Here is an 11,037-nt window from a genome sequence, read left to right as displayed (position 1 = left end):
AAATAAATATTAGTTGTTATTACATGTACATGTTATGCTAATTTCATTATATAAGGGGATTTTTGACAAAAATAAGTAATTCCTATGCCTTTTTAGCCTATCTACAGAACTTAAACCCCTACCTTCATATGGTTTAGACCATTTCCGGGTTTATTGACCCACACTGTGTTACTCAGAATGACCTCATCAGCTGACATGTCCAGAATATTATGAGGTTGTTTGTTCACATGAGCTCGTGATCGAGCTGTGAGGCCCTTTATAGCGGGTTTAGCGGGCCTGATCGCAGTGGATGGACTGTGAATACACGGCGCTTACTACAGGTATGTGTGTGTTGTCTAAATCAATGAAGTCTGTTTTTTTTAGACAACTTAAGCGCCAGAAATGAATGAGAACTCACCCAGGAAGTTTGGTAAAAATTATTTGAAGACTCTTCTTTGATTTGCGATCCTCGTATTCTTTCGTTTTCTTGTTATCTGATGTTCATGGATTTGAAAGTACGGTAATCGTTGACATTGTATGTAAAGCAGAGACTGCATTTTCAGCGGCGTTTTGCCAAGTTTATCCCTCGAATAGCTTAACTAATGACGTTACTCAAGTCACAAACAGCCTGGAAAAACATGCATGAGCTATGTTTAGATGTAACCAGTGTGTCCTTGATACGACTGCCAAGGGTTGCTGTTATTGTTTGTGTCTTATCTCGCCATTGCATGTGTCTGTCTGTGCGTGTTTCTGCATCTCTCAATCATTGTACACAGTACAACTTTGCCATACGTTGAATATCTTCTTTTGTAGTCTGCTAATTAATGATGTTGTCTGTGGGGCTCAGGATGGGATGCAAAGCAGTATTGTGTATAGGTCCTCCATCTCGCCTTGCCTTAACTTCAGTCATAGACTCAAGTGTGTGTTGGCCCACAGCAAATGTTTGTTGATAAAGTCAACCTTTACCTGAGACTCATGAAATGGCGTGACATGGTACAATCATAACAATGACCTTAATTTCAACTGACCATCCTCTAATGTTAAATATTACTTTTAGATAGCTCTCCTACTACATGTATTATTTTACTATTAAACTGCCACTGCCACTGCAACTTTATGTAGGTTAGGCTCATTACCTGGAGAGGGTCAACCAGGGTTGTAGCCAGCATCTGTCCTTCAGTCCTTTGAAGGAATTTTTCAGCTGGGGACTAAAAAAGTTTTCCCCATTCCGTCCCCAGGGACAGACAAAAATTGATATGTAAAGATATAAAAAAACTGAAACCAATGTGTTCTTCCGCACCAAAACAGATGCACCTCAAAATGCAGGAAACAGTGTTTTAGAGGGTCTAGGTTTCAAAATTTTCTGGGACCCAGACCCCCTAGAAATGACGCGCAACACCATGCCATGCCTTCGGTGCTCGATAGCATTCCCATTAAAAATCGAGGGGACTGAAAATGATTTCAGGCTGGCTACAACCCTGGGGTCAACCTACTGACTGAGGTTCAAGGTGAATATAATTCTCCAAGCGACTGAGTTTTCTGATTGGTGATGCTAATTGTGGCATCATAGGATAAGCAGGATAAAGTAGAATCATGTGTTTGGAATTAGTGTCCTCGCGTTAGTACTTAGTAATGTTAGATCCTGTGTGGCTAAACTGTTTCAACACTTTTCACATTCCACCTTGATGGATTAGTATAGATTCACTCTGATTTACTTCTGCAGGCATCTGCTGTCCACTAAGTTTCTAGTAACTGTTACATAACCTTGCAGTACTTTGCACCTTGTACATTGGTCATGTGATGATACTAGCACTCTTGTCTACCCATATACAGGATAGGCTGTGAAATCAATTTGTCTATAGTAATCACTACTCACAAGATGTATCCAAAAGCTATCAGATGCACAAATTACATAAATGGTGTCAATTGTTTTTTTAAGAACAATTTAGAAGATTTTGTTTTGGTCTGCCTTGCCACTGTTTGGACTTTCAACTGAGAGTATCAGAGTGACCTGAGAACATGTACTCAGGACAAACCACTTCATTGTGAGAGGGGTTTTGTGCTGATGCCTAAGCAGGACATTTAAATGCATTGATTGTATTTAAAGTAACAATATTTGTCAACAACCTTTTTAATAGACTCGTATCATTAATCAGAGATGGTGCAGCCAGTGAAACATGATTCCACGGTGATTCCACAATAGTTGTATTGGTTTAGAAAACTGAAGCTACTCCCCTGTAAATCTAATGGTTCAGTCCAGAAAAATCAATAGAGTGGATTGAATGGACTTTACCCGGTCTATGTGGCAGTATGGAGTTTCTCCGGTTCAGGGGATATACGACAAGAAGGGAACCTCACCTGTAGCACCTGTGTAAGATGCAGGTGTGACAAGGTGTCATGGCAGGTAAATATCACAGTGGCAAGAGGTACAGAAATGTAGCCTTCTTACAGCTTTCTTGTAGCCATCTTGCTCTGGAAAGTGCAATCTTCAACAGAGAGAGCAAAATTTGAATCCTGGTCAAATTAGCTTGAGTAGTGGATACTGTATGTGATAAATCGGTATGGAAGCAAAATGTACTTAATTTGTGTTATGTAGGTCATGTTTGCTGTGTCCATCTCATTCTGTGTACTAGTAACACACTGGATTGATCCATTGCACAAACAACCTTTTGCCATGCTCTTGCCATGGTTGGTGCTGAGCCTTGAGCACCTCTTAAGCCATCAGATTTGTTTCTTTCTGACCACTTTAGACCATTCTTTTTGATGATGATAATAGCAATAGAGACTTTTATTCCGGTTGCAACTTTGATTAGCACATGGAAGAGATACTATTGTGGGATGCTCTTTAATATATATCAATGTCTCAGGAAATTAGGTCATCACATTTGATAGCTTCTTCAAGTTCTTCTGCAAGTGATATGGATCTAAATTAATTTGATCAAGTTTGGGGTACACAGACTCTGCTTCTATTAATTTTACTCCTGTAGAGATACTCAATGGAATTTAGATGTTTATTGCCAAAAGAGACGAGATGTTTATTGTAGATAGCTTCTGTATGGTAGATGTTGTTCTTGTACACAGTCCGGTTGATAGTTTACTAAAAATAAGTGCTTCAGGCTTACATGCCTGCTTTAATTGGAGTAGACTTTTGTGGGTCAACATAGATTGCTAAAGATAATGCCCAGTATGGTTTGTGGTCACAGCAGCTACATTTTAGCCAACTTACATCAGTGTACAAGCCACGGTAGAGGAATTAACGTTATATCTGCAAAAATTTGAGACCAGATCCAGGGGAAGGTATGCAGAGCAGAAAGTTATAGCTTTGTTAATTGTTTAGTCACTAGTGATAAGATATGTATCGCTGCTGTGCCAGATCTCATACTGACACATTGTTATGGATAGAGATTACAATAACTCCCTCAGTTTTGACTTGTATGATAAAAACAGATAAAATGTATTGCGCTATTAGATTTTTATTCTGTGTGTTTTTAATTGCAGACTCTACAGCCATAGAAGAAGTAGAAGACGTAGCACCGACACAACTGTTAGTTTCCAAGTCAGATTTAGAAGACGAGACCGAGGAAATAGAACTGTTCGACATGAGTGCGGTAAAGTCAGTACAGGCGTCGGTCAACCAGGAGCGCCAGCCGCTGATCGGCAACAGTTCCATGTCGGACACGGACCCTGAAACAGACGTACGGGTACCCAACTCCTCCAACAACAAGGAACTGTCGTCAGAAGCAAGGGCTTTCACCCCAAATTCTGTCTCGTACGTACACCATAATTTGCTTTTGATGGGACAAAAATAGAAAGTCGTGGAGACTTTGAAGACATTGTAGCGATGGCTACCATTAGTTATTTCAAAATGTTAGAACTAATAAAGAATCAATATACATGTACATTTATTTTGAGAAAAACAATTGTACAAAACATAACATGTCACTAGAGCATATTGATCTCAGCAAGTTGTCGCCAATATACTTTTATCTCTAATTTACATAAGCCCTTCTTATCATCATCAATGAACAAAAAGTCATTATGCAATCTCCAACTACATGTCTGACATTTTTTAATGTAATTTTCAGGAACTTTGAAGCATTAGTGCATCTTCTCAAAGGTAACATTGGTACTGGGCTACTGAGTCTTCCTGTGGCAGTGAAGAATGCTGGTGTAGTTGTAAGTAGTCATTCTTAATTCTTCCTTTGTTAGATTGTAAGGACCAAAGATTTTTTAAGATGATTAAAACATGTTTTTTTTCAGAGACAAATGATATGGGACCCATTGATAATTGCTATCCTATAATTATCAAAGCCTGTCTTTGAAAAACTTTGATTAGTAAAGTGATCATTAAAACCAGAATTCTGTTTTTCTATAAAGCTGACATAGCCCAGGGTCAGCCTTTTTAATACTTTTGCTGTTGCTACCAGAGAGAGTGTACTAAAGTTAGAAAGTTTGTTTCATAACTGACAATCTGTATCAACTGCACTCCAGCTTCCATTGCAGTGCACAAAGTATGAACTGTTGTATCTGTTATATTTTATATATGTAAATAATAATAATTTTTTCCACCAGGTGGGTCCAGCAGGTCTGATTGCGATGGCAGTCATTTGTGTGTACTGTATGCACATGCTGGTCAACTGTAGTCACAAGCTCTGCAGAAAGTAAGGACTGAACAGTTGCACACTTGGTTCTTTGCTTTTTATCCTATAAAGATAAACATATCAGTGACTGAGAAAACAAAGCTTTGGATTACATATGTAGTATTCTTCAACTTTATAATGTATTTTACATGATCTACTTTTATTATATTTCAGCCATACATAGTATGGTGAAATATATTGTATTCGTAATGTTTCTTCTTTCTTTCTTTCTTCTTCTTCTTTCTCCTGTCAAATCTTCAAAGTGATTCATCTCCGCCGTTCCTGGACCGAATGACCTGAAATTTGGCACAGGGGTAGAATGGGCCAATACCTTGATGCATTTTTCTCAGTTTTTTCATATCTGCCTCTAAAATGATTTTATTGAGATTTTTTGGTCAATTTTAGACCAAAACTGTATATTTTGGCCCCTGTACCCTGGTATTACAACCAAATGAGCTGAAATTTGACAGAGATGTGCCTTGATAATGCCCCCATATAAATTCGATAACACTTTTGGTGTACAGTACAACAAAATGCTTATTTTTGCGATTTTTTGACCAATTTTTGACCAAAAAAGGACACTTTTGGCCCCTGTACCCTGGTATTACAACCAAATGAGCTGAAATTTGACAGAGATGTGCCTTGATAATGCCCCCATATAAATTTAATAACACTTTTGGTGTACAGTACAACAAAATGCTTATTTTTTGCGATTTTTTGACCAATTTTTGACCAAAAAAGGACACTTTTGGCTCCTGTACCTTGGTATTGCAACCGAATGAGCTGAAATTTGACACAGATGTGCCTTGATAATCCCTTCATATAAATTCAATAACACTTTTGGTGTACAGTGCAACAAAATGCTTTTTTTTGCGATTTTTGGCCAATTTTTGACCAAAAAAGGACACTTTTGGCTCCTGTACCCTGGTATTACAATTAAATGACCTGAAATTTGGTATAGATAGGCATTAGATACTTGGTAACAAGATTCAAGTAAAATTTTTGACATAAACAACTTTAAAATTATTAATTTTGGCACTTTTCTGAGGGGAAATTTGTTTTCTTTTGGCCTCCTGACGTGACCTTCCGTGACCCCGCACAGAGCCACACCTGTGCGCGTCAGCCGGAGAGTTAATTGAATCAAAGACCTAGCCAATCAGCGAAGAGGAGGCCAAAGGCTAATTAATATTCATAAGCGGGGCCTCATGATCCCGTATATAGCAGTGTTCCCTCCAGGGGGAGCGAAGCCCGCCTAAGGCTCTCGCATTTTAGACTATTCAGAAGGCTTTATATTGTATCAGTTCTTAGGGGCATATCTATGATAATCGCAGCAGTCACTTAACTTCTCTTCATGAGTTTAGCGTAACACTATTTCAGGTCAAAGGCAACTAAAAACAAACTTTAACGTTACTGAGTTCAACAGTACTTATAACTTGTTATCCGAAGTTGAAACGCTAGCGATGGTATTTTCGCTGCGCTGTTAGCTCCGTGCGACTGTTGTTGACGGTCTTATAACGGTATATTTTGCACCCCAGTACCCTGGTATGAGTAACATTTGGTATAGATAGGCATAAGATAGTTGGTAAAATGATCCAAGTAAAATTTTTGGCATAAAGTACTGTAAAAGGCTTAATTACAGCACTTTTTTAGGGGAAATTGGTTTTCTTTCGTTCTCCATGCCATGACCTTTCGGACGTTCACCCCACAGAGCCGACATCTGCACCTGCGTCTAGCCGTCAGGAAGAGTTAATTCAATTAATGGTTCAGCCAATCAGCGAAGAGGAAAGCGAAGGCTAATTAATATTCATAAGCGGGACCACACAATACGTTAACTTGAAGACTCAGGCCGTACAGACTTCTCGCCAGGATTTTTTCAAAGCGTCGGACAGGGGTCCGGGGGCCGCCGAATGTCCCTGGCGGGGTCCAGGGGCAGGGCCACTGTGGGGGGGACCCAGGTGGGCGAAGCCCCCCCAGAAGCTCTTGCATTTTAGACTATTGAGAAGGCTTCTTTTATCAGTTTTTTTAGGGCCATATCTACGATAATCGTAGTAGTCACTTACTTCCTCTTCAGCAGTTTGACTTTAAAATATTTCGGGTCAAAGCTTCAAAGACAACTAAAACCTCATAAACAACAAACTTTACTTAGCTCAACAGTATACAAAAATATTGTACGGGTTGCCATCCTTAGTTGAAGCGCTTATTTATAGCGTGCGACTTTTGTTGACGGTCTGATATCCCTACGTCGCCGCCTCGCTGATATTCCCACGGACATGTTTCAAGAAAAATGCCCAGCAAAAAACGCTGTTCTGCGTCAAATTCTATTCTATAAAACATGTGGGACTCAGTGTTACAGTCTAAATATTTTGTAGAAGCACCGCTGTAGGAAAGAAGGTCCAAGCAATGTAAAACATCACGTAGCATGAAGTTCGCTGTCAACTGGCACACAGCACATGACTGTTTGAAACTCTAAGTCTAATCAACAGCCGTGTTTGATTGATAGCCGGCGGTCCTTTGATGAAGTCGGCGAAAGGTGCGTTAGTTAGAAAATCTGCGTTTAGTTTTGATACGTAATTATAAGTTAGACAGTGGCGAGAATGATTATTTTCTCATCAATATTTCTCTTCAGAATTATTTGAACTTAATTGTACATCTAAACAATTGGCTTACCCGTGCAATGTTTATATGATTAATGATCATTTGAACTTAATTGTACATCTAAACAATTGGCTTACCCGTGCAATGTTTATATGATTAATGATCAGTGTACTGAAATCATGTGTAACGTATGGCTCCTAGTCAGCATTTTCTCTATAGTGACCACCTGTCTATAGTGGCCACATTTCCTAGTGCTGTTGTTGTTTGACATAAACTTTGAACATTTAAATTGTAAGTAACTTTAAACATCCAGAGTTTCAGCCCAATAAAACACTCTCAGCGCCAGGGTATGAACAGACTGACCAGACAGACGAAAATAAATCCTCGATTAAGGTTCAATCGTATCTTCCGGGTCTGGCAGGAAGTTGTTAAACTAAAATAAGAATAGGCTCGATGGCTGATTGCATACAAAGTAAAACAGTTTAACAGTTTTACAGCTTGAAGAAAACAAACGCTCCTACAGTACCTGCACCTGCTTGATAATTATTAATTGTATGCCCTACTTGAATAAAAAAAGTTCACTGCAATAATAAATGTACCCACATCACAAGGAGCTTATACTTTTTTAAACTGACACCTAGTTATCGTACTGAAAATTGTTAATGACATTACATGAAGTCATTCAACAATTTTCAGTCATGATGAAAATTTTCTGAATGGAAGGTGTGCTTATTGTCATTTTCTGAAAAATAGAAGCAAGCTCTGTTTTTACCTGGAATCAATTCACAATACCAGTCCACTTTGGGGGATAATGTACTGTTAAGAGGATGTTCCATTTTTGCGCAGGGGTGATTTGGAACAGTCCAATGTTGCGTGGGAAGGGGTATGGCTGAAATATGCTGTATTTGCTCTTAAGCAAATGTCGGCCTTTCTAGTATTTTAACTCTACTTCTCTCCTTTAATGTAAACTGTATGTAATCATGGGCTCCCTTAGAGTTAGATGCCTATTTGTCAAATTGCAGGGACCTCCAAATATTTTTTAAGATGTGAATAGATAATGGGGAAAAGAAAAATCACATATTCAGGGGTGCCTAAGCATTTGCACGAACCCTATGAAATTCGTACGAATATTATGTGATACACACGAATCACTATGCGAAAACGCACGAATATTATGAAATTCGCACGAATCACTATGCAAAAACGCACAAATATTATGAAATTCGCACGAATCACTATGTGACACACACGAGCCTTATGTGATTTGCACGATCCTTATGCAAAAACGGCGGCCGGGAGGAGGCATGGTTTTGAGCGTTTCTACCCGTGATATTTGTATTTCAAGGCATGGAATGGACATTTACCGTCGCAAAGATGTATTTGATAGCCTGTGAGCTACTGTTTTGCTTAATTTCGGCGTGTTACATCGTATTTTCTGTCGCCGCAGATCGAAGCCGCCATCTTGAAAATCCCGCTCCGTCTGTCACGTGACCCCGGCAGTGGTTGCGCAATTTCGCATAAGGATCGTGCAAATCTCATAAGGTTCGTGTGAATCACATAGTGATTCGTGCGAATTTCATAAAATTCGTACGATTTCGCATAGTGATTCGTGCGAATTTCATAATATTCGTGCGTTTTTGCATAGTGGTTCATGCGAATCACATAATATTCGGACGAATTTCATAGGGTTCGTGCAAATGCTTAGGCACCCCTGATATTAAGCAATGTTTATGTGCATGAATCCTCAGATGTGGGCACACCAGTATGGACTATGGGGAGGTGGCTGAGAACGCCTGTCGGGTGGGGCCCATCCTGTTTCTACGGCGACACCGGGTGGCAGTGAGGAGAATTGTGAACGCCTTCCTCCTGCTGACCCAGCTGGGCTTCTGCTGTGTCTACTTCGTCTTCATGGCCAGGAATGCTGAGCAGGTGGGCTGTTCTTTGAGAATAGAACTTCAAAGTCCTGTAAAAATGTTTTTACTTAGTCTGTTTTAGAAAGGAAAAGCTAGTCTAAGAGTTTTTTTCCAGTTAACAAGTGTAAGACCAAACACTAAGTCCCTCTGTTAAACTTTCTTTAATGGTACAAAATTGTGGAGATCATTATGATGCGCAATGCAGTGCAATTTCATAGCAGTAACTTAACCTTATTGATGAAAATGTTGTCCTGCTATGATAAGTACTAGTGCTTATCTGATTCCAAAATTAAAATTTTAACATTTCCATATCTACAGATCCTTCATGCCTTCCCAGGTCTGCAGCACGCGGAGTTTCCGCCAGTCCAGGCCTTCTTAGCCGCCTTTCTCCTTCCCATCATGCTGCTGTGCTTCATCCAGAACTGGGACCACCTGGCGCCCATCTCTACGGTTGCTAACGTTGTCATGGTAGCGGGGCTGGTGGCGATCTATCAGTACATCCTCAGGAGGCTCCACAGCCCCTCCATCTACCCAGCATTCTCCTCAGTCGGGGAACTGCCACTCTTCTTTGGCACTGCAATATACTCTTTTGAAGGGATAGGGATAGTAAGTTTTACCCTCTCATATGAATAATGTAGTTACAGTCAAACCTTTGGTCCCTTAAGTAATTTGAACCCATTAACGAAAGCATGAAGAATGTTGTCTATAGTGACCACATAGACCAGATTTTATCAGTCCCCCAAGTCTTCTTAGGCAGTTAAGGTACCAACTACAAATGTAGTTGCTAAGGGGAAATATATTGTATATATGCACTAGCATGTGAGCCTGTGGTAAAGGAACAAGGATGGCACCCAGGCCAGCAAAATACTCTTTTTTTCTTTTCTTTTTATCATAATTTTAATAATGATGATATTCAAGTCCACCAACAGCTCCATGTTCATGTTCCCTCTTCAGGTTCTTCCCCTGGAGAATAAGATGCAGAATCCCCAGTCCTTCCCTACGGTGATAAACATAGGGATGGGACTAGTCACGTTCCTGTACGTGTCTCTAGGGTTTTTCGGATACCTCGCCTTCGGGGCCCACGTGGAAGGGAGCATCACCCTAAATCTACCCACGATGCCCTCAGCTGATGTAACACCATCGGAACAAGCGTATGTCAATACTCATGTTTCTTTTCAACTTTATTTAAGTTTAGCATCATACAAGGATTGCTACCAATACGTATAAGCTTCTATGATAGAAATTTTTATGATGCACTTTGGAATACAATGCAAATTTTTTCTTGCACATCACAGAATGAATACATACTTCAGCATAACTTGTCCAGTGCCTTCTAGATTTGTTGAGATCTTGCATAACAACTGTCAAAGATTAAAAGCTATCTAAAGAAACACAGAGTTACTACTGATTTACTGAAGTACAGAGGGACACCAGTATGACAGACAGCATTCGTTGCCATGACACCCTCTTGATTGATTAAAAATTACAATCCCGTGGGTCAATTTACACTTTACAAGACTCAGTAGGTTTTCTCTTCCCTTTCCAGGCTGTATGTAGTAGTGAAGCTGATGTTTGTGTTCTGCATATTCTGCACCTTTGCTGTGCAATTCTACGTCCCCATCAACATCATCTGGCCTGTGCTGAAGTCACGAGTCAGTCATCAGTACCAGACAGTCGCAGAGTACATCCTCAGGGCAGTTTTGGTCATTGTAACATGTATGTATGACTTTTGTTTCACTCAGAAGTTAGTGATAAATTTAAGCTTGTGACACCTAACGCTTGTTTTATCACCTCATTGTGAAAGCCTGTTTTGTAAACTCCTTATATGTTGATTCTGTCCTTCCACAAGCTATGATAGATACGGAAAATACAGAGAAATTGATGTAGCCGAAAAAAATATGGCCATACAT

At 39.8% G+C, this 11,037-nt stretch overlaps 1 protein-coding gene across 1 annotated transcript in view; it reads left to right on the top strand.

The window, feature by feature from the left end:
- Nucleotides 1–151: 151 nt before the first annotated feature.
- LOC118419354 (proton-coupled amino acid transporter 1-like) overlaps nt 152–11,037 on the top strand; it is a gene marked incomplete in the record, with an annotated part of 12,467 nt that continues 1,581 nt past the window's right edge. The window contains 8 exon segments of the mRNA XM_035825716.1: nt 152–320; nt 3,478–3,748; nt 4,065–4,155; nt 4,552–4,640; nt 8,963–9,143; nt 9,446–9,733; nt 10,082–10,278; nt 10,674–10,824. Coding sequence (XP_035681609.1) covers nt 290–320; nt 3,478–3,748; nt 4,065–4,155; nt 4,552–4,640; nt 8,963–9,143; nt 9,446–9,733; nt 10,082–10,278; nt 10,674–10,824 — 1,299 coding nt within the window.

The sequence above is a fragment of the Branchiostoma floridae genome, chromosome 7 (assembly GCF_000003815.2).
Source record: "Branchiostoma floridae strain S238N-H82 chromosome 7, Bfl_VNyyK, whole genome shotgun sequence".
In the NCBI taxonomy this organism is placed as follows: domain Eukaryota; kingdom Metazoa; phylum Chordata; class Leptocardii; order Amphioxiformes; family Branchiostomatidae; genus Branchiostoma; species Branchiostoma floridae.
This window is presented reverse-complemented; position numbering and strand designations above follow the sequence as displayed.